The sequence below is a fragment of the Elephas maximus genome, chromosome 22, assembly GCF_024166365.1.
Source record: "Elephas maximus indicus isolate mEleMax1 chromosome 22, mEleMax1 primary haplotype, whole genome shotgun sequence".
Lineage (NCBI taxonomy): Eukaryota > Metazoa > Chordata > Mammalia > Proboscidea > Elephantidae > Elephas > Elephas maximus.
Genome location: NC_064840.1, coordinates 41796998 through 41824974, shown reverse-complemented (window position 1 = coordinate 41824974; position 27977 = coordinate 41796998). Strand labels below are relative to the sequence as shown.

General features: G+C 39.4%; 1 protein-coding gene across 13 annotated transcripts in view; it reads left to right on the top strand.

The window, feature by feature from the left end:
• Window positions 1-27977, top strand: part of MSRA (methionine sulfoxide reductase A) — an 816105-nt gene that overhangs the window by 622715 nt on the left and 165413 nt on the right. For all 13 annotated transcript variants that reach the window (XM_049866284.1, XM_049866282.1, XM_049866293.1 and 10 more), the window contains one exon: window positions 21916-22022. In XM_049866284.1, coding sequence (XP_049722241.1) covers window positions 21916-22022 — 107 coding nt within the window. The remainder of the gene's footprint in view (window positions 1-21915; window positions 22023-27977) is intronic.

Here is a 27977-nt window from a genome sequence, read left to right as displayed (position 1 = left end):
TGCACTAGAAAAGAAAGTATACTTGGCTGCTGTTGGGTGGAGTGTTCTGTATATGTCTACGAGATCACGTTGGTTGATTGTGGCATTTAGATCTTCTGTGTCTTTATTGAGCTTTTTTCCAGATGTCTTGTCCTTCAGTGAAAGTGGTGTGTTGAAGTCTCCTACTGTAATTGTGAAGCTGTCCATCTCAGTTTTCAATGCTGTTAGAGTTTATGTATCTTGCAGCTCTATCATTGGGTACATAAATATTTAATATGGGTGGGTTTTATCCTCATGGTATATTGTCCCTTTAATCATTATGTAGTGTGCTTCCTTATCCTTTGTGGTGGATTTAACTTTCAAGTCTATTTTGTCAGAAATTAATATTACCACTCCTACTCTTTTTTGATTGTTGTTTGCTTGATGTATTTATTCCATCCTTGAGTTTTAGTTTGTGTCTCTAAGTCTAAGGTGTGTCTCTTGCAGGCAACATATAGATGGATTATGTTTTTTTATCCATTCTGCCACTCTCTGTGTCTTTATTGGTGCATTTAGTCCATTTACATTCAGTCTAATTATGGATAACTATGAATTTTTGTGTGTGTGTTGTAGACAGTTTTTTTTTTTTCCACTTAATTTTTTGTCCTGAGTAGTGTATCTTTATATATTGTCTTTTCTTCTTCTTCGTTGTTGTTGATTTTGTTTCTGGTGAGTTTCTATTTTTTTCTTGTATTTTATTTTGATGTGTAAGGATAGTTTGTCTCCTTTGTGGTTACCTTAATATTTACCCCTGTTTTTCTAAATTTAAACCTAACTTTTATTTCTTTATATTGCCTTGTCTTCCTCTCCATGTGAAAGATCTATGACTACATTTCTTAGTCCCCTCTTTATTGTTTTAATGTTGTCTTCTTTTACATAATAACATCGCTGTTTCCCTGTTTTGAATGCTTGTTTATCTTGATTTATTTTTCTGATTTCCCTATCTGGGTTGACATCTGATTGCTCTGTCCAGTGTTCTAGTCTTGGGTTGATACCTGATATTATTGATTTTCTAACCAAAGAACTCTCTTTAATATTTCTTGTAGTCTTGGTTTGGTTTTTGTTTTTTGTTTTTTTTTTTAAATAATTTTTATTGAGTTTTAAGTGAACGTTTACAAATCAAGTCAGTCTGTCACATATAAGCTTATATACACCTTACTCCATACTCCCACTTACTCTCCCCCTAATGAGTCAGCCCTTCCAGTCTCTCCTTTCGTGACAATTTTGCCAGTTTCTGACCCTCTCTACCCTCCCATCTCCCCTCCAGACAGGAGATGCCAACACAGTCTCAAGTGTCCACCTGATAAAAGTACCTCACTCTTCATCAGCATCTCTCTCCTACCCATTGTCCACTCCCTTCCATGTCTGATGACTTGTCTTTGGGAATGGTTCCTGTCCTGGGCCAACAGAAGGTTTGGGGACCATGACCGCCGGTATTCCTCTAGTCTCAGTCAGACCATTAAGTCTGGTCTTTTTATGAGAATTTGGGATCTGCATCCCACTGATCTCCTGCTCCCTCAGGGGTTCTCTGTTGTGCTCCCTGTCAGGGCAGTCATCAGTTGTGGCCAGGCACCATCTAGTTCTTCTGGTCCCAGGATGGTGTAAGTCTCTGGTTTACGTGTCCCTTTCTGTCTCTTGGGCTAATATTTTCCTCATGTCTTTGGTGTACTTCATTCTGCTTTGCTCCTGGTGGGGTGAGACCAATTGATGCATCTTAGATGGCCTCTTGCTATCTTTTAAGACCACAGATGCAACTCAACAAAGTGGGATGCAGAACATTTTTTTAAATTTTGTTGTGCCAATTGACCTAGATGTCCCCTGAAACAATAGTCCTCAGGCTCCCGTCCCTGCTACTCTGTCCCTTGAAGTGTTTGCTTGTATTCAGGAAACTTCTTGGCTTTTGGTTTAGTCTAGTTGTGCTGACTTCCCCTGTATTGTGTTTTGTCCTTCCCTTCACCTAAGTTAATTCTTGTCTACTATCTTTTTTTTATATATATAGTAGCTCTATTTCTAGATTTTTAAGGAAGTGCCAAATGTATTTCCAAAGTGGTTGTACCATTTTACATTCCCACCAGCAGTGTATAAGTATTCCGGTCTGTCCACAATCTCTTCAACATTTATTATTTTGTGTTTTTTGGATTAATGCTAGCCTTGTTATGGTGAAATGGTATCTCATTGTAGTTTTGATTTGCATTTCTCTAATAGCTACTGATGGTGAGCATTTCCTCATGTATCTGGTAGCTGCCTGAATGTCTTCTTTGGTGAAGAGCCTTTTCATATCCTTTGCCCATTTTTCAATTGGGTTATTTGTCTTTTTGTTGTTGAGGTTTTGCAGTATCATATAGATTTTAGAGATTAGACACTTACTGGATTTGTCATAGCCAAATTTTTTTCCCCAGTCTGTAGGTTGTCTTTTTACTCTTTTGGAGAAGTCTTTGGATGAGCATCCCACAAAAAACCTAGTGCCGTCATAGGTGTTTGATTTTTAGGAGCTCCCAGTTATTTAGTTTCTCTTCTGGTGTTTGTGCGTTGTTAGGAATGTTTTTTATTCTGTTTATGCTATGTATTAGGGGTCTTAGCATTGTCCCTATTTTTTTTTCCATGATCTTTATCGTTTTAGATTTTATATTTAGGTCTTTGATCCATTTCGAGTTAGTTTTTGTGCATGGTGTGAGGTATGGGTCTTGTTTCATTTTTTGCAGATGACTATCCAGTTTATTCGTTTTTTTTTTTTTTTTTTTTAATCCAGTTATGCCAGCACCATTTGTTAAAGAGGCTGTCTTTTACCCGTTTAACAGACTCTGTTTGTCAAATATCAGCTGCTCATAGGTGGATGAATTTATGTCAGGATTCTCAATTCTGTTCCACTGGTCTATGTATCTGTTTTTGTACCAGTACCAGGCTGTTTTGTCTACCATGGCAGTATAATAGGTTCTAAAATCAGGTAGTGTGAAACCTCCCACTTTGTTCTTTTTTTTTTCAGTAATGCTTTACTTCGAGGCCTTTTCCCTTTCCATGTGAAGCTGGTGATTTGTTTCTCTGTCTCATTAAAAAATGTCGTTGGAATTCGGATCGGGATTGCATTGTATCTGTCGATCGCTTTGGGTAGAATAGACATTTTCACAATATTAAGTCTTCCTATCCATGATCAGGATATGTTTTTCCACTGACTTAGGTCTCTTGGTTTCTTGCAGGAGTGTCTTGTCGTTTTCTTTGCATAGGTCTTTTACATTTATGGTTAGATTAACTTCTAAGTATTTTATCTTCTTGAGGGCTATTGTAAATGGTATTGATTCAGTGATTTCCTCTTCAAAGTTCTCTTTGTTGCTGTAGAGGAATCCAGCTGATTTTTTGTATGATTCTCTTGTATCTTGATACTTTGCTGAACTCTTCTATTAGTTCCATTATTTTTCTTGGGGATTCTTTGGGGTTTTTTGTGTATAAGATCTTACCTTCTTCAAATAGAAATACTCTTACTTCTTCTTTACCAATTTGGATGCCCTTTATTTCTTTTTCTAGCCTAACTGCTCTGGCTAGGACCTCTGGCACTAAAAGAGGATGATAAAAGGCATCCTAGTCTAGCTCTGGTTCTCAAGGGGAATGCTTTCAGACTCTGTCCATTTAGGATGGTGTTGGCTGTTGGTTTTGTATAAATGCTCAAGTGTCCAGATAGTCAGTGACCAAGTGTGTGGTGCAGGCTCTCACCTACAGTCCTAGATGAGCAGGGGTGATTGGTATAGGGGGTCACGCTCTGAGCAAGGCAGGGGGCTGGCCACCACCCTGAGTATCTGAGGAAAGTGTGTCCCTGTCCCCTAGAGCACATAGGTGGGTAGATTTTGCACCCTGACTATGGACACTCAATGCTGTTGGCTGTAAGGACTGGGAGGCACCACTTATTCTTGGACCCCTGTCGCGGGTGGCTGTGTTGTGGGTGGAGCCACTAGTCCTCAGGCCCCTGATCTGGGTAGGTGAGGACCCTGCTTAATAGGCAGATCATTATCAAATGACACGAACTTGCCTTTCCACCATGTAATCGAAATAGTTGAAGTTAGACTTCAGGTATATACCCTGTTGTACTGTGCTAATAAGGGCCTGTGCTGTTGAAATGGGACCGCATAGGTGTATGCAGGGGTGAAAGGCATTCAAAGTCCATGGTCCCCTTGTGCCTGTGCCTAGGCAAAGGAGCTATTTCTGCCCTGAGTTCCCAGCTTAGGGGAGCTGGCAGATTATTTTTTCCATTTGTTAATTTGTTCCCTCTCCCAGGCCAGAAGAATGGCTCTGGGCGAGTGCAGGGTCCTTCTTCAGGGGATGCAGCCCAGTGGGACCCAGTGAGGAGCAGGAAGGGAGCAGGTAAGTGGGTGAGCGGTTTTTCCTGAAGGTGTATATTTGAATTGCAGTAGATTAAATGTAGGTACTTATCATTTGCCAATTGTGGGCCACTTCTTTTTTTTCCTCCCTTGTTCTGGAGGGTTGAGCAGATTCTCTGCCATTCAGCCTCCCCCAATGTAGAAAACACAGTCTGAGCACCTCTGCTTGCCTCACTGGGCTCCTGGCAGCCAGCAGTGGAATCAGCCTGTGGGGTGCCGGTTCCTGCCATGTCAGGTCTTGCAACTCCTCACTGCTTCTGAACCGTTTCTCCCTCCCCCTTCTGCTCAGTCCAGTTCCTCACCTTTGCCTTTGATGTTCAGGGCTCTTAGCTTGTCATATATAATTGATTCACTTGATTTTTTTTGGTCTTTGTTGTAAGAGGGGCCACACGAAGTGTCTGACTACTTCACCGTCTTGTCCCCGCCTCCCCTTCTATCTTCTTTTGATGCATCCTGCGTCGTTTAATATTTTCCCCATAGAATACTTAAAAATCGCAACTTGAGGCCTGAATTTTTCTTCAGTTCTTTCAGCTTGAGAAATGCTGAATTTGTTCTTCCGTTTTGGTTTTCTAACTCCAGGTCTTTGCACATTTCATTATAATACTTCACTTTGTCTCCTCGAGCTGCCCTTTGGTTACAATTTAGGTTGAGGAACACTGTAGATACACTTCTTCTATCAGGGCAGCCTCTTTTCAGCATTGGAGGGAGCATTGTACATGGTATACCTGAATAAGGTTGATTTGGAAGATTCAGGTTTTTTTTCATCAGAATGCTGGAAGTGAAAATATTGTTGAAGAATTAAATAAAGAGCCTTGAAAATATCTTTGCAAACTCGAAACCCATGCTACTAAAAGTATGGTCTGATGACCACACCTGACAGGATCTTAGAAATGCAGAATCTTAGGCTCATCTCAGACCTACTGAAACAGAACCTACATTTTAACAAGATCCCCAGGTTATTCTAATGCATCTGCTATGTTCCAAGACCTGTGATCAATTTACCTAAGTTCAAAGATATTTATTATTAAAACAGGCAAATCAAAACAGATGCAGTTCAACAGATGAATGGATAAAGAAAATACAGTCCATACATACAGTGGAATGCTCCTCAGGCAGTAAGAGAAATGAAGTCTTGATACATGCTACAGTATGGATGGAGCTTGAAGACACATATAAAAAGGCAAGAAAAGGCAACTGTATAAAGACCAAAGATCATTAATGGTTTCCAGCAGCAGGAAGGACAGGGAAAAGGGGGGTTAACAGTGATGGAAAAATTGCATTGATCAGGGGTAGAGTTGCACATCCGATTATTGTAATTGCTGCCAATAAATTCTACACTAGTAGAAGTTGAATTGGAAAAAGTCATGTGATATATATATTTACAACAAAGACCAAAAAAAAAAAAAAAACTATAGCTGCTGAGGCTGCTTATGTCCAACCAAACACCTCATGGAATCTGATTCCTTGGTGTGGAAGTTTAGAGTCATGTTTTCCTGGGACATCCCAGTTAATTGGCCTAATAACGTGTTTAGTGCTTCTGTTTTACCTCCTAGTTCAATGTGTAGTGCCTGGAGTCTTTTTTTTTTTTTTTTGTGCTTTAAGTGAAAGTTTACAAATCAAGTCAGACTCTTGCACAAAAACTTATATATACCTTGCTATATCCTCCCAACTGCTCTCCCGCTAATGAGACGGCCTGCTCCCTCCCTCCACTCTCTTTTTTCGTGTCCGTTTCACCATCTTCTAGCCCTCTCTACCCTCTCATCTCCCCTCCAGGCAGGAGATGCCAACATAATCTCAAGTGTCCACCTGATCCAAGAAGCTCACTCCTCACCAGCATCCCTTTCCAACGCATTGTCCAGTCCAGTCCCTGCCTGAAGAGTTGGCTTTGAGAATGATTCCTGTCCTGGGCCAACAGAAGGTCTGGGGCCCATGACCACCGGGGTCCTTCTAGTCTCAGTCAGACTATTAAGTCTGGTCTTTTTATGAGAATTTAGGGTCTGCATCCCACTGCTCTCCTGCTTCCTCGGGTTCTTTGTTGTGTTCCCTGTCAGAGCAGTCATGGGTTGTAGCCGGGCACCATCTAGTTCTTCTGGTCTCAGGCTGATGTAGTCTCTGGTTTATGTGGCCCTTTCTGTCTCTTGGGCTCGTAGTTACATTGTATCCTTGGTGTTCCTTTGCTCCAGGTGAGTTGAGACCAATTGATGCATCTTAGATGGCCGCTTGCTACCATTTAAGACCCCAAACGCCACTCTTCAAAGTGGGATGCAGAATGTTGTCTTAGTAGATTTTACTATACCAATTGACTTAGATTTCCCCTGAAACCATGGTCCCCAAACCCCTACCCCTGCTACGCTGGCCTTTGAAGCTTTCGGTTTATTTAGGAAACTTCTTTCCTTTTCGTTTAGTCTAGTTGTGCTGACCTCACCTGTATTGTGTCTTGTCTTTCCCGTCACCTAAAGTAGTTCTTATCTACTATCTAATTAGTGAATACCCATCTCCCACCCTCCCTCCCTCCCCCCTCTCGTAACCATCAAAGAATATTTTCTTCTCTGTTTAAACTATTTTTTGATTTCTTATAATAGTGGTCTTATACAATATTTGTCCTTTTGCAACTGACTAATTTCACTCAGCATAATGCCTTCCAGATTCCTCCATGTTCTGAAATGTTTCACAAATTTATCACTGTTCTTTTTCGATGCATAGTATTCCATTGGAAACCCTGGTGGCATAGTGGTTAAGTGCTATGGCTGCTAACCAAAAGCTCGGCAGTTCGAATCCACCAAGTGCTCCTTGGAAACTCTATCGGGCAGTTCCACTCTGTCCTATAGGGTCGCTATGAGTCACAGTTGACTCGACAGCAGTGGGTGGGTAGTATTCCATTGTGTGAATATACCATAATTTATTTATCCATTCATCCATTGATGGGCACCTTGGTTGATTCTATCTTTTTGCTATTGTAAACAGTGCTACAATAAACATGGGTGTGCATATATCTGTTCGAGTAAAGGCTCTTATTTCTCTAGGATATATTCCAAGGAGTGGGATTGCTGGATGCTATGGTAGTTCTATTTCTAGCTTTTTAAGGAAGTGCCAAATCGATTTCCAAAGTGGTTGTACCATTTTACATTACCACTGGCAGTGTATAAGTGTTCCAATCTCTCCACAGCCTCTCCAATACTTATTATTTTGTGTTTTTTTTTTTTTTTTGGATTAATGCCAGCCTTGTTGGAGTGAGATGAGGTCTCATTGTAGTTTTGATTTGCATTTCTCTAATGGCTAATGATCATGATCATTCCTCAATGTATCTGTTAGCTACCTAAATGTCTTCTTTAGTGAACTGTCTGTTCATATCCTTTGCCCATTTTTTGATTGGATTATTTGTCTCTTTGTAGTTGAGTTTTTGCAGTATCATGTAGATTTTAAAGATCAAGCGTGATTGGAAATGTCATAGCTCAAAACTTTTTCCCAGTCTGTAGGTAAACTTTTTGCTCTTTTGGTGAAATCTTTGGATGAGCACAGATGTTTGATTTTTAGGAGCTCCCATTTATCTAGTTTTTCTTCTGCATTTTTAGTAATGTTTGTATACTGTTTATGCCATGTATTAGGACTCCAAACTTTGTCCCTATTTTTTCTTCCATGATCCTTATTGTTTTAGATTTTATATTTAGTTCTTTGATCCATTTTGAGCTTGTTTTTGTGCATGGAGTGAGGTATGGGTCTTGTTTCATTTTTTTGCAGATGGATATCCAGTTATGCCAGCACTATTTGTTAAAAAGACTGTCTTTTCCCCATTTAACTGTTTTGGGGCCTTTGTCAAATATCACCTGCTCATATGTGGATGGATTTATGTCTGGGTTCTCAATTCTGTTCCATTGTTCTATGTATCTGTTGTTGTACCAGTACCAGGATGTTTTGACTACTGTGACAGTATAATAGGTTCTAAAATCAGGTAGAGTAAGGCCTCCCACTTGGTTCTTTTTCAGTAATGCTTTACTTATCCAGGGCCTCTTTCCCTTCCATATGAACTTGGTGATGTCTTTCTTCATCTCATTAAAAAATGTCATTGGAATTTGGATCAGAATTGCATTAAATCTATAGATCACTTTTAGTACAATACACATTTTTATAATGTTATGCCTTCCTATCCATGAGCAAGGTATGTTTTTCCACTTATATAGGTCTCTCTTGGTTTCTTGCAGAAGTATTTTGTAGTTTTCTTTGTATAAGTCTTTTACATCTCTGGTAAGATTTATTCCTAAGTATTTTATCTTCGTGGGGGCTACTGTAAACGGTATTGATTTGGTGATTTTTTCTTCGATGTTCTTTTTGTTGGTGTAGAGGAATCAACTGATTTTTGTATGTTTACCTTCTACCTGATACTCTGCTGAATTCTTCTATTAGTTTCAGTAGTTTTCTTGAGGTTTCTTTAGTTTTCTATGTATAAGATCATGTCATCTGCAAATAGAGATACTTTGACTTCTTCCTTTCCAATCTGGGTGCCCTTTATTTCTTTATCTTGCCTAATTGCTCTGGCTAGGACCTCTAGCAGAGTGTTGAATAAGAGTGGTGATAAAGGGCATCCTTGTCTGGTTCCTGATCTCAAGGGGAATGCTTTCAGGCTCTCTCCATTTAGAATGATGTTGACTATACTGATTTGTATAAATGCCGTTTATTATGTTGAGGAGTTTCCCGTCTATTCCTATTTTGCTGAGAGTTTTTGTCATGAATGGGTGTTGAACTTTGTCAAATGCATTTTCTAAATCATGTGATTCTTGTCTTTTGTTTTATTTATGTGGTGGATTACACTGATTGTTTTTCTAATGTTGAACCATCCCTGCATAAAAAATTAAAAAAAAAAAAACCTGCATACTTGGTCATGGTGAATTATTTTTTTGATATGTTGCTGAATTCTCTTGGCTGGAATTTTGTTCAGCATTTTTGCATTTGTGTCCATGAGGGGTAAAGGTCTGTAATTTTCTTTTTTTGTGGTGTCTTTACCTGGTTCTGGTATCAGGTATATGCCGGCTTCTAGAAGGAGTTTGTACTAAAGGGTCGCTTTTTAGAAGGAGTTTGGGAGTATTCTGTCCTTTTCTGTGCTCTGAAATACCTTTAGTAGTAGTGGTGTTAATTCTCTGAAAGTTTGTTAGAACTCTGCAGTGAAGCCATATGGGCCAGGGCTTTTTTTTTCGTTGGGAGTTTTTTGATTACCTTTTCAATCTCTTCTTTTGTTATGGGTCTATTTACTTTTTCTACCTCTGTTTGTGTTAATTTAGGTAGGTAGTGTGTTTCTAGGAATTCATCCATTTCTTCTAGGTTTTCAAATTTGTCAGAGTACAGTTTTTCATAGTAATCCAATGTGATTCTTTTAATTTCAGTTGGGTCTGTTGTAATATCGCTCATCTCATTTTTTATTTGGGTTATTTGCTTTCTCTCCTGTTTTTCTTTTGTCAGTTAGGCCAATGGTTTATCAGTTTTTTCAAGGAACCACCTTTTGGTCTTGTTAATTCTTTCGATTTCTTTTTTGTTTTCTATTTCTTTTAGTTCTGCTCTAATTTTTTTTTTATCAACTTTTATTGAGCTTCAAGTGAACGTTTACAATTCAAGTCAGTCTGTCACATATTAGTTTACATACATCTTACTCCGTACTCCCACTTGCTCTCCCCCTGATGAGTCAGCCCTTCCAGTCTCTCCTTTCATGACAATTTTGCCAGCTTCCAACTCTCTCTATCCTCCCATCCCCCCTCCAGACAGGAGATGCCAACACAGTCTCAAGTGTCCACCTGATATAATTAGCTCATTCTTCATCAGCATCTCTCTCCCACCCACTGTCCAGTCCCTTTCATGTCTGATGAATTGTCTTCGGGGATGGTTCCTGTCCTGTGCCAACAGAAGGTTTGGGGACCATGGCCGCCGGGATTCCTCTAGTCTCAGTCAGATCATTAAGTATGGTCTTTTTCTGAGAATTTGGGGTCTGCATCCCACTGATCTCCTGCTCCCTCAGGGGTTCTCTGTTGTGCTCCCTGTCAGGGCAGTCATCGATTGTGGCCGGGCACCAACTAGTTCTTCTGGTCTCAGGATGATGTAGGTCTCTGGTTCATGTGGCCCTTTCTGTCTCTTGGGCTCTTAGTTGTCATGTGACCTTGGTGTTCTTCATTTTCCTTTGCTCCAGGTGGGTTGAGGCCAATTGATGCATCTTAGATGGCCGCTTGTTAGCATTTAAGACCCCAGACGCCACATTTCAAAGTGGGATGCAGAATGTTTTCATAATAGAATTATTTTGCCAATTGACTTAGAAGTCCCCTTAAACCATAGTCCCCAAACCTTTGCCCTTGCTCCACTGACCTTTGAAGCATTCATTTTATCCCGGAAACTTCTTTGCTTTTGGTCCAGTCCAATTGAGCTGACCTTCCATGTATTGAGTGTTGTCTTTCCCTTCACCTAAAGCAGTTCTTATCTACTAATTAATCAATAAAAAAAACCCTCTCCCTCCCTTCCCCCCTCGTAACCACAAAAGTATATGTTCTTCTCAGTTTTTACTATTTCTCAAGATCTTACAATAGTGGTCTTATACAATATTTGTCCTTTTGCCTCTGACTAATATCGCTCAGCATAATGCCTTCCAGGTTCCTCCATGTTATGAAATCTTTCACAGATTCGTCACTGTTCTTTATCGATGCGTAGTATTCCATTGTGTGAATATACCACAATTTATTTAACCATTCATCCGTTGATGGACACCTTGGTTGCTTCCAGCTTTTTGCTATTGTAAACAGAGCTGCAATAAACATGGGTGTGCATATATCTGTTTGTGTGAAGGCTCTTGTTTCTCTAGGGTATATTCCGAGGAGTGGGATTTCTGAGTTATATGGTAGTTCAATTTCTAATTGTTTAAGATAACGCCAGATAGATTTCCAAAGTGGTTGTACCATTTTACATTCCCACCAGCAGTGTATAAGAGTTCCAATCTCTCCACAGCCTCTCCAACATTTATTATTTTGTGTTTTTTGGATTAATGCCAGCCTTGTTGGAGTGAGATGGAATCTCATCGTAGTTTTAATTTGCATTTCTCTAATGGCTAATGATCGAGAGCATTTTCTCATGTATCTGTTAGCTGCCTGAATATCTTCTTTAGTGAAGTGTGTGTTCATATCCTTTGCCCACTTCTTGATTGGGTTGTTTGTCTTTTTGTGGTGAGTTTTGACAGAATCATATAGATTTTAGAGATCAGGCGCTGGTCGGAGATGTCATAGCTGAAAATTCTTTCCCAGTCTGTAGGTGGTCTTTTTACTCTTTTGATGAAGTCTTTAGATGAGCATAGTTGTTTGATTTTTAGGAGCTCCCAGTTATCAGGTTTCTCTTCGTCATTTTTGGTAATGTTTTGTATTCTGTTTATGCCTTGTATTAGGGCTCCTAACATTGTCCCTATTTTTTCTTCCATGATCTTTATCGTTTTAGTCTTTATGTTTCGGTCTTTGATCCACTTGGAGTTAGTTTTTGTGCATGGTGTGAGGTATGGGTCTTGTTTCATTTTTTTGCAAATGGATATCCAGTTATGCCAGCACCATTTGTTAAAAAGACTATCTTTTCCCCAATTAACTGACACTGGTCCTTTCTCAAATATCAGCTTCTCATACGTGGATTGATTTATATCTGGCTTCTCAATTCTGTTCCATTGGTCTATGTGCCTGTTGTTGTACCAGTACCAGGCTGTTTTGACTACTGTGGCTGTATAATAGCTTCTGAAATCAGGTAGAGTGAGGCCTCCCACTTTCTTCTTCTTTTTCAGTAATGCTTTGCTTATCCGGGGCTTCTTTCCCTTCCATATGAAATTGGTGATTTGTTTCTCTATCACCTTAAGAAATGACATTGGAATTCGGATCGGAAGTGCGTTATATGTATAGGTGGCTTTTGGTAGAATAGACATTTTTACTATGTTAAGTCTTCCTATCCATGAGCAAGGTATGTTTTTCCACTTAAGTATGTCCTTTTGAATTTCTTGTAGTAGAGCTTTGTAGTTTTCTTTGTATAGGTCTTTTAGATCCTTGGTAAGATTTATTCCTAAGTATTTTATCTTCTTGGGGGCTACTGTGAATGGTATTGATTTGGTTATTTCCTCTTCGGCGTTCTTTTTGTTGATGTAGAGGAATCCAAGTGATTTTTGTATGTTTATTTTATAACCTGAGACTCTGCCAAACTCTTCTATTAGTTTCAGTAGTTTTCTGGAGGATTCCTTAGGGTTTTCTGTGTATAAGATCATGTCATCTGCAAATAGAGATAATTTTGCTTCCTCCTTGCCAATCTGGATGCCTTTTATTTCTTTGTCTAGCCTAATTGCCCTGGCTAGGACTTCTAGCACGATGTTGAATAAGACCGGTGATAAAGGGCATCCTTGTCTGGTTCCCGTTCTCAAGGGAAATGCTTTCAGGTTCTCTCCATTTAGAGTGATATTGGCTGTTGGCTTTGCATAGATGCCCTTTATTATGTTGAGGAATTTTCCTTCAATTTCTATTTTGCTGAGAGTTTTTATCATAAATGGGTGTTGGACTTTGTCAAATGCCTTTCTGCATCAATTGATAAGAGCATGTGGTTTTTGTCTTTTGTTTTATTTATGTGATACATTACATTAATGGTTTTCCTAATATTAAACCAGCCTTGCATACCTGGTATAAATCCCACTTGGTCATGGTGAATTATTTTTTTGATGTGTTGTTGGATTCTATTGGCTAGAATTTTGTTGAGGATTTTTGCATCTACATTCATGAGGGATATAGGTCTACAATTTTCTTTTTTTGTAATGTCTTTACCTGGTTTTGGTATCAGGGAGACGGTGGCTTCATAGAATGAGTTGGGTAGTATTCTGTCATTTTCTATGCTTTGAAATACCTTCAGTAGTAGTGGTGTTAACTCTTCTCTGAAAGTTTGGTAGAACTCTGCAGTGAAGTTTTTTGATTACCGTTTCAATCTCTTTTTTTGTTATGGGTCTATTTAGTTGTTCTACTTCTGAATGTGCTAGTTTAGGTAAAAAAAAAAAAAAAGTAGTGTTTTTCCAGGAATTCATCCATTTCTTCAAGGTTTGCAAATTTATTAGAGTACAATTTTCCATAATAATCTGATATGATTCTTTTAATTTCATTTGGTTCTGTTGTGATGTGGTCCTTCGCGTTTCTTATTCGGGTTATTTGTTTCCTTTCCTGTATTTCTTTAGTCAGTCTAGCCAATGGTTTATCAATTTTGTTAATTTTTTCAAAGAACCAGCTTTTGGCTTTGTTAATTCTTTCAATTGTTTTTCTGTTCTCTAATTCATTTAGTTCAGCTCTAATTTTTAGTATTTGTTTTCTTCTGGTGCCTGATGGATTCTTTTGTTGCTCACTTTCTATTTGTTCAAGTTGTAGGAACAGTTCTCTGATTTTGGCTCTTTCTTCTTTTTGTATGTGTGCATTTATCGATATAAATTGGCCTCTGAACACTGCTTTTGCTGTGTCCCAGAGGTTTTGATAGGAAATATTTTCATTCTCGTTTCATTCTATGAATTTCCTTATTCCCTCCTTGATGTCTTCTATAACCCAGTCTTTTTTCAGGAGGGTATTGTTCAGTTTCCAAATATTTGATTTCTTTTCCCTAGTTTTTCTGTTACTGATTTCTAGTTTTATTGCCTTGTGGTCTGAGAAGATGCTTTGTAATATTTCGATGTTTTGGACTCTGCAAAGGTTTGTTTTGTGACCTAATACGTGGTCTATTCTAGAGAATGTTCCATGTGCGCTAGAAAAAAAAGTATACTTTGCAGCAGTTGGGTGGAGAGTTCTGTATAAGTCAATGAGGTCAAGTTGGTTGATTGTTGTAATTAGATCTTCCGTGTCTCTATTGAGCTTCTTACTGGATGTCCTGTCCTTCTCCGAAAGTGGTGTGTTGAAGTCTCCTACTATAATTGTGGAGGTATCTATCTCACTTTTCAATTCTGTTAAAATTTGATTTATGTATCTTGCAGCCCTGTCATTGGGTGCATAAATATTTAATATGGTTATGTCTTCCTGATCAATTTTCCCTTTTATCATTATGTAGTGTATTTCTTTATCCTTTGTGGTGGATTTAAGTCTAAAGTCTATTTTGTCAGAAATTAATATTGCTACTCCTCTTCTTTTTTGCTTATTGTTTGCTTGATATATTTTTTTCCATCCTTTGAGTTTTAGTTTGTTTGTGTCTCTAAGTCTAAGGTGTGTCTCTTGTAGGCAGCATATAGACGGATCGTGTTTCTTTATCCAGTCCGAGACGCTCTGTCTCTTTATTGGTGCATTTAGTCCATTTACATTCAGCGTAATTATAGATAAATAAGTGTTTAGTGTTGTCATTTTGATGCCTTTTTATGTGTGTTGTTGACAATTTCATTTTTCCACTTTTTTGTGCTGAGACTTTTTCTTAGTAAATTGTGAGATCCTCTTTTTCGTAGTGTTCAACTTTATGTTTGTTGAGTCGTTACGTTTTTCTTGGCTTTCATCTTGAGTTATGGAGTTGTTTTATCTCTTTGTGGTTACCTTAATATTTACCCCTATTTTTCTGAGTAAAAACCTAACTTGTATTGTTCTGTATCACCTTGTTTTCCTCTCCATATGACAGTTCTATGCCTCTTGTGTTTAGTCCCTCTTTTTGATTATTGTGATCTTTTACATATTGACTTCCGTGATTCCCTGTTATGAGTATTTTTTTTAATTAATCTTAATTTGTTTTTGTGATTTCCCTATTTGAGTTGATATCAGGACATTCTGTTTTGTGACCTTGTATTGTGCTGGTATCTGATATTATTGGTTTTCTGAGCAAACAATATCCTTTAGTATTTCTTGTAGCTTTGGTTTGGTTTTTGCAAGTTCTCTAAACTTGTGTTTATCTGTAAATATCTTAATTTCGCCTTCATATTTCAGAGAGAGTTTTGCTGGATATATGATCCTTAGCTGGCAGTTCTTCTCCTTCAGTGCTCTGTATATGTCGTCCCATTCCCTTCTTGCCTGCATGGTTTCTGCTGAGTAGTCTGAACTTATTCTTATTGATTCTCCCTTGAAGGAAACCTTTCTTTTCTCCCTGGCTGCTTTTAAAATTTTCTGTTTATCTTTGGTTTTGGCGAGTTTGATGATAATATGTCTTGGTGTTTTTCTTTTTGGATCAATCTTAAATGGGGTTCGATGAGCATCCTGGATAGATATCCTTTCGTCTTTCATGATGTCAGGGAAGTTTTGTGTCAGGAGTTCTTCAACTATTTTCTCTGTGTTTTCTGTCCCCCCTCCCTGTTCTGGGACTCCTATCACACGCAAGTTATCCTTCTTGATAGAGTCCCACATGATTCCTATGGTTTCTTCATTTTTTTTAATTCTTTTATCTGATTTTTTTTCAGCTATGTTGGTGTTAATTCCCTGGTCCTCTAGATGTCCCAGTCTGCATTCTAATTGCTCGAGTCTGCTCCTCTGACTTCCTATTGCGTTGTCTAATTCTGTAATTTTATTGTTAATCTTTTGGATCTCTACATGCTGTCTCTCTATGGATTCTTGCAACTTATTAATTTTTCCACTATGTTCTTGAATAATCTTTTTGAGTTCTTCCACAGTTTTATCGGTGTGTTCCTTGGCTTTTTCTGCAGTTTGCCTTATTTCTTTTCTGATGTCTTGAAGCATTCTGTAAATTAGTTTTTATATTCTGTATCTGATAATTCCAGGATTGTATGTTCATTTGGGAAAGATTTTGATTCTTTCGTTTGGGGGCTTGTAGAAGCAGTCATGGTCTGCTTCTTTATGTGGTTTGATATAGACTGCTGTCTCCGAGCCATCACTGGGAAACTAGTTTTTCCGGAAAATCTGCTAAAAATGCAGTCAGATCCCTATCAGAATTGCCTTTGGATTATAACTGCCACCTTGTTCCCTGTAAGGATGAAAGTCTGAGATTTGGATCATATATGCTTGGCTGTAGCTGGTTCTGTGTTTTTAGTCCAATTAGGGGTGGATTTTTGGTCCCTGTGGTTTTTTTTTGTTGTTGTTGTTGTTCCTTCTCTCAGGCCGAAAGAGTGGGTTAGGAAAAGACCAAAAGAAAAAAAAAGGGGGGGGGGAAGCAAAGCCGCCGCGGAGCCAGAGCCATTCTCCCTCTGGCTCAGGCAATTCCAATGTTAATGAAGCCGCCTGGGGAGGGTGGGGGAGGGATCAGCGAGATAGGAGAGTAGCACCTCAGAATATAGCCAGAGTTGCTTGTCTTGCTTGGAATGACTATTATATCTGAGATTCCGACAGGGCATGTCGCCTATGTGTGCTGGTTGTGTGGAGATTGCCCCCGGGGGTCTGGCCCTCTGAAGCCACCCGCTGCCAGTCCAAATCCTAGCGTCAAGGTTCCCCTGCTGGGACGCTTTACTCCCAGCTTCAAAATCAGTCGCTGCCTCTCGGGGACTGCTCGTCCCGCCAGCCGCGTTGCCACGCTGCCTCCGCGAACCGGCTGGGTCCCCTTCCGGGGTTAGTTCAGGGGAGTGGAGCTGCTCCCCGTGCTTGTGCCGTGACAGGGCCCAGTCAAAATCCCAGCGGCACGATTCCCCGGCTGGGACGCTGCTCTCCCAGCTCCAAGACCGGTCACTGCCTCCCAGGGATTTCTCCCACCGGCTGCGTCGCCACGCCGCCCACGTAAACCGGCTGGGCCCCCTCCCGGGGTGAGTTCAGGGTGGTAAGGCTGGGCCCCTTGTTTGTGCCGTCAGCTCCCCTGGGCTTTGCCCTAAATCGGGTGCCAAAGGTTACCTGACTGGGAGGCTGGCTCCAGGGTCTGAAAACAATCGCTGCTTCCCCGTATTTGTTCATTTTCCGTCTCTAAATCTGTGTTTGTTGTTCAGGGTTCGTAGATTGTTATGTACGTGATCGATTCACTTGGTTTTCCGAGTCTTTGTTGCAAGAGGGATCCGAGGTAGCGTCTCCCTAGTCCACCATCTTGGCTCCGCCTCCTCTAATTTTTATTATTTGTTTTCTTCTGATGCTTGAGGGTTTCTTTTGTTGTTCTATTTTTATTTGTTCAAGTTGTAGGGATAGTTCTTTGATTTTGGCCCTTTCTTCTTTTTGGATCTGTGCATTTATTGATATAAATTGACCTCTGAGCACTCCTTTCACTGTGTCTCAAAGGTTCTGTTAGGAATTTTTTTCATTCTTATTGGATTGTATGTATTTCTTCATTCCATCCTTAATGTCTTCTATAATCCAGTCTTTTTTGAGCAGGATATTGTTCAGTTTCCAAGTGTTTGATTTCTTTTCCCTGCTTTTTCTGTTATTGATTTCCACTCTTATGGCCTTATGGTCAGAGAAGAAGCTTTGTAATATTTCAATGTTTTGGATTCTGATAAGGCTTGCTTTATGATCTAATATGTGATGGATTCTAGAGAATGTTCCATTTGCACTAGAAAAGAAAGTGCACTTGGATGCTGTTGGGTGGAGTGTTCTGTGTATGTCTATGAGATCAAGTTGGTTTGTTGTGGCTTTTAGATCTTCAGTGTCTTTATTGAGCTTCTTTCTGGATGTCCTGTCCTTCACCAAAAGTGGTGTGTTGAGGTCTCCTACTATGATTGTGAAGATGTCTATCTCAGCTTTCAATGCTGTTAGAGTTTGTTTTACGTATCTTGCAGCCCTGTCATCAGGTGCATAAATATTTAATATGGTTATATCTTCTTGGTGTATTGTCCTTTTAATCATTATATGGTGTCCTTCCTTATCCTTGATGATGGATTTAACTTTAAAGTCTGTTTTGTCCTGCTCTTTTTTGGTTGTTGTCTGCTAATTATATTTTTTTCCCATCATTTGAGTTTTACTTTGTTTGTGTCTCTAAGTCTAAAGTGTGTCTCTCGTAGGTAGCATATAGATGAATTGTGTTTTTTAATCAATTCTGCCTTTGTTTTTCTCTTTGTTGGTGCATTTAGTCCTTTTACATTCAGTATAATTATGGAGAGGTATTAATTTAGTGCTATCATTTTGATGTCTCTTTTTGTGTGTGTTGTTGACAGTTTCTTTTCCCACTTAATTTTGTGCTGTGTAGATCATCTTTATATATTTTCCTTTCCTCATATTCGGTGCTGTTGATTTTGTTTCGGCTGACTCTCTATTTTTTCTTTTATTTTATTTTGATGTGTAAGATAGTTTGTCTCTTTTGTGGTTAACTTATTATTTACCCCCACTTTTCTAAATTTAAACCTTACTTTTATTTCTTTGCGTCACCTTATCTTCCTCTCCATATGGAAGATCTATGACTGCATTTCTTAGTCCCTCTTTATTGTTTTAATATCGTCTTTTATATAATAACATCGTTGTTACCCTATTTTGAGCTTTTTTTTTATCTTGATTTTTTTTTTTTTTTTTTCCTGTCTGGGTTGACTTCTTATTGCTCTGCCCAGTATTCTAGTCTTGGGTTGATATACTTGATATTATTGATTTTCTCACCAAAGAACTCCCTTTAGTATTTTTTGTAGCTTTGGTTTGGTCTTTACAAATTCCCTAAACTTCTGTTTATCTGGAAATGTCCTAATTTCACCTTCATATTTGAGAGACAGTTTTGTTGGATATATGAGTGTTGGCCAGCAATTTTTTTCCTTCAGTGCTGTATATAAGTCATCCCATTGCCTTCTTGCCTGCATGGTTTCTGCTGAGTAGTCCGAGATTATTCTTATTGGCTCTCCTTTCTAGGTGACTTTTCGTTTATCCCTAGCTGCTCTTAAAAGTCTCTATCTTTGGTTTCGGCAAGTTTCATTTTAATATGTCTTAGTGCCTTTCTTTTAACATCTACCTTATGTGGACTTTGATGAGCATCTTGGATAGATATCTTCTCATCTTTCACGATATCAGGGAAGTTTTCTGCCAACAAATCTTTAGCAATTCTCTCTGTACTTTCTGTTATCCTTCCCTCTTCTGGTACTCCAATCACTCGTAGGTTATTTCTCTTGGTAGAGTCCCACTGATTCTTAAGGTTTCTTCACTTTTTTAAAATTCTTTTATCTGATTTTTCTTCACATATAATAGTGCCAAATGCTTTATTTTGAAGTTCAGAAATTCTGCCTTCCACTTGCTCAAATCTGCTTTTCTTTCTATTGAGTTGTCTACTTTTGTAATTTTATTGTTAATCTTGTCAATTTGATTGCTCTCTGTCTATGGATTTTTTCAGCTTGTTAAATTTTTCTTTATGTTCCTGAATAATCTTTTTAATTTTTTCAGTTGCTTTATCTGTGTGTTCCTTGGCTTGTTCTGCATATTGTTTCATTTCCTTCCTAATGTCTTAAAGGGTTCTGTATGTTAATTTTTTGTATTCTGCCTCTGGTAATTCCAGGAATGCACTTTCATCTAGGAGATCCCTTGATTCTTTGTTTTGAGAGCTTGTTGAGGTCATCATGGTCTGTTTCTTTATGTGACTTTCATATTAACTGTTGTCTCTGAGCCATCTATAAGTTATTGTATTAGTTTATTTTATATTTGTTTACTGTGTCGTAGCTTCTTGCTTTTTTTATTTTGATATGCTCAAATTGGTTGCTTGAGTGAGCTAGCTTGATTATTTTTGCCTTTGGAGCTCTGACATCCTGTCCCCAGATGGCTAGAGCTATTATCAAGTATATCAGTCTAGGAGTTCATTCACTTTTTTTGTATGAATTCAGCTCAGGTTTCCAGGTGGCTGATCATCAAGTGTGTCGTACAGGCTCTGTCCTACAGTCTTAGAGGGGCAGGGGTGATTGGTGTAGGTACCAGTATCTGGTTGCAACATGGGATCACACTCTCAACAAGGCAGGGGGCTGAGAATCGTCCCTCACATGTCTCTGAGGAAAGCATGTCCCTGTTCCCTAGAGTGAGAGTGTACAGGTGGGTGAGTTCTGCAGACGAACCATGGGGGCCCAATGTTTTTAGTTGTAAGGATTGGAAGGTGCCAGTTATCCTTAGACCCCTGTCATGGGTGGGTGGGTGACCTGAGTGGAGCTACCAGTCCTTAGTCCCCTGATGTGGGTAGGTTAGGACCCTGTTTAATAGGCAAAGCAATGTCAAACATCAAACACCCAGCTCTCTGCTGCACAGCTGAAATGATTGGAGTCTGTCATCAAGGGCCTATTCTCCTGAAGTGGGCCCACACAGGTCCATGCAGAGGGGAAAGGTACTCAAAGTCCATGGAACATTTATGCCTGGACAGGAGCCGCTTCTGTTCTGAGCTCCCCTGGTTAGTGGAGCTGGCAAATTATCTTTTCCCCCAATTTTAAATTTATCCATTCTCCAAGGCTGGAAGGATGGCTCTAGATGCTCAGCAGGGCCTCTCTCAGGCCCAAGGCAGTCAGCCGCTGAAGCAGGCTTGGGAGTACACGTGAGTACTTAGTTTTTGCTGAGAGTGCTGTTCTTCTCTGCTTCTAGAGGTATGAGTAGGCTGTGTGGCTGGCTGCTTCTCCCTGTGGAAACTGCAGCTGAACACTAGTACAAGCCCACTGCTGCCGTTCCAAGAATGGTGTGTGAGGTCTGCCAGGGATTCACATCCAGGAACTCCTCTCAGCTTTTAAACAGTCTCTTCCTCCCCCTGCGCCTCAGTTTGTTTTCTGAGCTTGCCTTTGATGTTCAGGGCTCCTAGCTTGTGATAAATATACTCGTTTCACTTGTCTTTTCAGGTCTTTATTGTAAAGAGGGCATGCTGGAAGCATCTGTCTATTCTACCATCTTGGCTCCACCCATGCCTGGAGTCTTAAAAGCTTGCAAGTGGCCATCCATGGCACAGCAATTGGACTCTATTCACGTGAAGCAACAGAGAAAGAAGGGGAGTCAGGAATAGAAAGAGGATATAGAATGTCTGGCTAATTGCCTCCATGAGACCAGAAGAACTGGATGGTACCCAGCTACCATTACTGAACATTTTGATCAAAGATTCCATAGAAGAATCCTGATCAAAATGGGCAAAATGCAGAAAAGAAATTCAAATTCTCATGGACTCTAGACTTTCTGGGGTCATGGAAGGTGGATAAAACCCTGAAACCATTGCCCTGAGATAACTTTTAAACCTTAAACCAAAAATATTCCCTGAAGTCATCTTAAAACCGTAGTTTAGCTTAAGTAATAAAACAAGGCCTGCCTTGAGCATTACGCTCTTTTAAGAACTATCTATGTGGGATCAAATTGACAATAGCAACTCAAAAAAGATTAGATAGGAACCTTAGGGGGCAGTGAGTTTATGCTACTGAGGGAAGAACAACTCAGAAAAGGAGGGTAAGAATGGTTGCACAACTCGAAGAATATAACCAATGTCACTGAATTGTGCATGTAAAAATGTTGAATTGGTGTATGTTTTGCTGTGTATATACTCAACAACAGCAACAAAATAAATTTAGAGGAAAAAAAGATGCATTTCATGCTTGTTTAAAGAAAATGATGCCAAAGTGAAATTAAAACAAGCACTAACAGAACATCTCTCATAGAGGACATAAAAAAAATTAATACCTGGACTTGTCAGGGTTTTGGTTAGTTGGATTCTGACATTATTAACCATTCAACCCCAATAATTCTGTTTTCTACTTTACCAGGCATGCGCCAAGGCAACGATCATGGTACTCAGTACCGTTCAGCCATCTATCCCACCTCTGCCAAGCAAATGGAGGTGGCCTTGAGGTCCAAAGAGGACTACCAGAAGGTACGGGCTGCTGTCACTTGTGTGCCTGGTTGGGCAATCATGACTCACTCTAGGTTTCTGCCTTTAGAGGAATAGTCTGGTTTCTTTTCCCCTGGAACTGTGTTGCATTTGTAATTTTTTTTTTTTTTTTTAATTTGTGTCATCCTCCTGGAGTGGAACCATTGTGCTCAATATATGTTGTTAAATGAGATTTTAAGAGTGAGCCTTTAGTATTTCTCTTTAAAATTAACTCATCCAGATGAATCTGTAGCTTGTTATACATTCATTCTCTCTCTGTCCCTCCTCCCAGTAACAGTAAATTGGATTGTAATAAAAATACTCCTCAGAAATATATACATCACATCATAAAATAATTATTTTCAGTATTAACCTGTATAATATTCTTAAATTTCCTCCAATAGAGATATAGTTCTCCTAAAAACAACTTGAGTTTATTTTTTAGAGCTTCAGGATAAAATTTACTTATGATATTTTCTATTTGGATTCACAGTTAACAATAGAGCTAGTAGCTACTATAATGCTGATCTATTTTAGAATTTTGTAAAAAGCCTGGTATGTAGTATCCTCTGGAATGTGTAGGTTCTCCACCTGTCCCCCTGGTGGCAGAGAGACATCAGTGAAGAGAAGACTAGGCCAGGAATGTGCCAACTGTTGAAACACACGCAAGGCATGAAACTCACAGTTCAACTCCAAAAAGCAGAGAGGTCTGAGGAAGATGCTGATAGGTCCTCACTCATTCCTAAGCCCTCCCTGACCACCACCGTCCAAAGCTGTGATGGGTTTGCGTGACAATCAAACCTAGCCCCTTGTGGTAAGCAACTTCTAGAATAAGCCCCAGTGGTCCCTGCCCTTGTGTAATCTTTTCCCCTTGAGTGTGGGCTGGATTTAGTGACTCACTGCTAGTGAATGACAGAAGTGTTGGGATGTCACTTCTGAGATTAGGTTATCAAAAGACTGTGGCTTCCCTCTAGGGGCTCTTTCACTCTTTCTGGGATCACTTTCCCTGGGAGAAGCCATCAGCCGTGTTGTGAGGCAGCTCATGTGGCAAGGGATGGAGGAGGTATGGACAAAGGTATGGAGAAGTAGAGGCAGATTTGTGGGGAAGGTAGATTCAGTTTTGGAAATGTGGAGTTTGAGGTACCTATGAGATGGGCATCCAACTGGAGGTTAGGGGGAGACTTGGGCTGTCCCTGTCTCTTAGGAAGGGGTATTGTGATGGTTAATTGGGTTTATACTTGTAAAGTGCTCAATAAATATTAATCTTTAATACTATTGGGCATTATCAACATATATTTAGTAAATGAAGCCCTAGGAGCTGACAAGATAACCTAAGAAAAGTGATAAGAGATGATAGAAGAAGGCTTAGAACCTGAGGAACACCAATATTTGAGAAATGGTAGGGGAATGCCCACAGCAAGCAAGACATTGTAGAGAATCAACCCCAAGGCAGTACTTAAAAAGTAGTTCTATTTGGTATAATCTCATTATATTTAATTATAAAGGCAATCTTAGTAATTAATATTAAATTAGTGATTAATGCTATATATAAATTGCCTGATGTAATGATTCATAGTCCCTCATAATATTGACAGTAATACTAGGAGAACCTGAAAGAATATTAATTTTTCTCCAGAATGTCTCAAAATGAGATGATATTCTGGTGTACGCAATTAAGATTTTAGGTTCAAATTGTCAATGACTTCCATATAAGGACAAAGAAGCTTACTTACATTATTTTCCAGTTTTTATCCCAATATAGTTTCTTACTTTTAGCTTTGAATGGAGCCCATGTTGATTTTAGATAACTTTAAAATGATAAAAATTTAGGTATGGAATATTAATTAATTGTTGTCATCATTGCCTCAATTATTTTTGTAGCCTTTTGGAATGTTAAATTATAATCTAAAGGTAAATCTTAAATTATAGCAATTGTGAGGATGGCGTAGGACCAGGCAATGTTTTATTCTGTTGTACATAGGGTCCCTATGAGTCGGAACTGACTTGACAGCACCTAACAACAGCAACAATCTTAAATTACAGAGAGTTGTTCTAACTAAATGCTTTTTGGGTGTTCTGCACCCAAGCATATGGGAATTAAGTATATAGATAGACAGACATATAGTTTTTCTTTTGTTTGGTTTTTAAAAATGGGGCCTTTTTTCATAAAGATTGGGGTCTCCTATGTCCCCTGAATCTAGGTATCCGTTGCTGTTGTTTAACATAACCACATATTACTGCTTTATCACTAAATCAGGGCCCAAATACTGTCATGTTGCTTTTGTTTTATCACATAAATAAACCAGCCCTAAATGCCACTGATAGATGAGTAGAAAGTCCAGTATTTCTCTCAGAGATAAATGACTAAGACCCGGAGAGCCTTGACTCTAGACAAGCCCTTCCAATACCATTTGCTGCTATGATGGAGGTGGTCTATTCTGTGCTGTCCAAAAGAGTAGCCACGACTCATATATGGCCTTTGAGCACCTAACATGTGGCTAGTGTGACTGAGGAACTGAATTTTAAATTTTTACTTCATTTTATTTTAACTTAAACTTATATTCCCATAGCCACACGTGGCTAGTGGCTACCATATTAGACAGCACAGCAGTCTAGACAGCCCTAAGTGTGTGTGTGTTGTGGGTGGCAAAGGCAGATGCCAGCCTGGCTCCCAAGCTGGGAGACTCAGGATTCTAAGCCTTCTATTCTTGCTATGGCTTATCACAAGAGCATGGGACTGCCAAGAACATAGATCCTCCTGGCCATCAGAGATGCTCCACCAGGAACTACTGTTTCCTTTCCCTTTCTAGAAATCCATAGCATGATGGGTCAAGTAGCTGTGTCTTTTCTGCCACTAATGGAAGAGCTAAGTACTGAAAGCCCCAGCCCTGGGAACCCTTGACTGAGCTCAGTCAAGTGCAGAGAGCTCTTCCATTCCTGACACAGCCATTGCCAATGGCCTCCACCCAGAAGCACTGTATCAGAATATATCCTTCTGGCCTCCTGTAAGCACCAGGAACTATTGCCCCCTTTCCCTTTCTGGAGAGCCACACCACAAAGCATCAAGTAGTTTTCAGCCACCAATGGACATGATGTCTCACTATATACATTGCCCTAGTGAACAATAGGACTAAATGCCCACTTTTACACAGGTAGACACTATGATTTTTGTCGTAGTCTGAGTTCCACAGAAAGCAGAGCCTGAGACAAAGGCTTGTGTGTGAGTACTTCTTGGGGTATGTGGTGCCAGAGAGCAGAAGTAAGGGGCAGGGGCAATAAAAAGAAAAGAAGAAAGAGCCAATACAAGTTGGCTATTGCCACTGGTGACTTGATCCTGCAGAACCCTCTGAGAAGCCTTATGAAATATACTTCAGGACCAGTCATTCCAGGGGAAGAAAGGGAAGCATTTATCTGTTGAATCCCATATCCTATTGGTCAGAATTCACTGTGCACTTCTAGGTTGCACATGTATAGTCTCAGGGAGGTTACTGCATCCCTAGGACAGGAGGCAAGAGGCACATGGCATGGATCTGAAGGGGTGGTGCTATAAGGTTGTACCTACATAAAGCTAATCACAGTCTATGCAGAACTGGTCACTGCAGCAGAGTCTGGGATAAGAGACAATACTTACGAGAGGCAATATGATTAGCTTTTACCACATAAAGGAGTTGATACATGCTTTTACCTTTAACTTGAAAAGAAACATGATTCCTAGTAGATTCCACAAGGGAGATTCTCAGATCCCACCAATTGCATTAACAGCTGACTGAAGGAGAGCAGGAAGCTGAAGAGATGACCCTGGAATTTGCTTTCCTGTGTTTTATACCTAGAGTACCTTTGAACCAAATAGCTGAAACAACAGAGATATTTAAGTTATGGAGAGTCATTTCTTAACAGTCCTAGATTAGGGTCTAGAACTCCATAATCTCATCTGAAACATTTAGGGTTTGTGCCCAAGAGTAGGAAAATTCTGCAAACTACTCATTTCATTCATTTTCCACATATAAATTTCTCATTTGGCATTTCCTGGCCCTGTCACTAGATTCTGGGAATTCATTTTATTTGAGCACTGCTGGGACCCCTATGCACTAACTATAATGTTGACTTAAGTTACTAATTTAATAGTCTTCACCAGCTTGCCCCCAGTGATCTCCTGGTAACCAGCTTCTTCAGCAACTTCTTTATATATGAAGTTTAGAGTGACAGTATTGCTTCCCACAGAGCAGCCATTTGAACATAAAATTAGCTGATTTTGTAACAGGGACCAATTGTTGGACTAATTAGATGTGCAGTACTGCTGTTGAGCCAGAAACCTAAAGTGATTTTCAATCTAAACTGTGGTTTTCTGCAAAGTTGGCTGGGTTGTAGATACCAGGATCACCAACAACTTCAGGAAAGGAAAAATGGCTGAATACATTTGCTAATTTCTAATCAGATTAGAGGAGCAGGAAACTCTTAAAAGGGGAGGATCAGAGTGAAATGCAAACTTCACACTGGATTTCCTGACCTGAAAAATGTTGCATTCTGCTCCCAAAATATGACAGCTATTTAATGCCTATTGGTGAGCTGAGGTCTTGAATAGAACGTGAGAGTATTTTTGTCTTTTGACGAAGATTTAGTTATCTTTTCTTAACCTCATTTTTATATTTTTTTCCTCAAAGAGTTCATGGTGGAATTATTTGCTTATAGTATTAATTGCAAGAGATCATCTAATATATAACTGTTTTTGCATTAGCAAATGTAGATAAATTTTCTTCACAAGTGAACCTATCATGACAAAGGTTTTCTAATATCCAAAACTGAATCATGGCCTCTGGTAGTGGTGGGGGAGATGGTTCACATGTGGTTTCTACAGCATGAAAATGCAACTCTTCCTCATTAGAAATTTAGTCTTTTGATCACTTTTTGTTATGGATTGAATTGTGTTCCCCAAAAATATGTGTTGTAAATCTGAACCTCTATGTTTGTGCTTATAATCTCATTTAGAAATGGGTTGTCTTTGTTATGTTAATGAGGCAGGATTAGCGTATGGTGTGTCTTGAGTCAATCTTTTTGGAAATACAAAAGCGATTAAACAAGCAAGCTAGGAAGCAGACACAGGAGAAGAAAGATGCTAAGCCACATGAAGATCGCCCAGGAGCAGAATCTCAGAAGAGACAAAGACCTTCCTCCAGAGCCGACAAAGACAGAAAGCCTTCCCCTAAAGCCAGCACCCTGAATTCGAACATCTAGCCTCCTAAGCTGTGAGAAAATAACTTTCTGTTTGTTAAAGCCACTCATTTGTGGTATTTCTGTTATACCGGCATTAAGAGTGGGGTGCTGCTCTAACAAATTTGTACAATGTGGAAATGGTTTTGAAATTGGGTCATGGGTGGAAAATGCAAGAGTTTGAAAGTACCCAAAAGTAAAAAATATATTGCCTTGAAGAGACTGTTGGTAGAATTATTGACATCAAAGGGACTTCAGGTGAGGGCTCAGAAGAAAGTGAGGAAAGCTATAGAGAGTATCTCTGTCATCTTAGAGAATACATATGGGGCCAGCAACAGAATGTTGCTAGAAATTTGGATGTTCAGTGTACTTTTGGTGAGGCTTTAAAGGAAAATGATGAATATGGGATTGGACAATGAAGCCAGGGATATGCTTTTTATACAGTGGCAAAGAACTTGTCTGAATTATGTTCAAATGTTTGATGGAAGGTAGAGCTTGTAAGGGATGAACTTGGATATCTGGCTGATAAGATGTCTAAACAAGATCTTAAAGGGGCGATGTGGTTTCACCTTGCTGCTTATAGTAAAATGTGAGAGGAAAGAGATGGACTGAAAAAATGGACAGTGCAAAATGAAAACAGAACTTAAAATTTGGAAAATTCTGTTGTACAAACTAAGGACACACATCCTAGACTGTTCATCAAGGATGTGGCCACACAACCTTTTGTTAAAGAGATTAGGCCTGTGACTG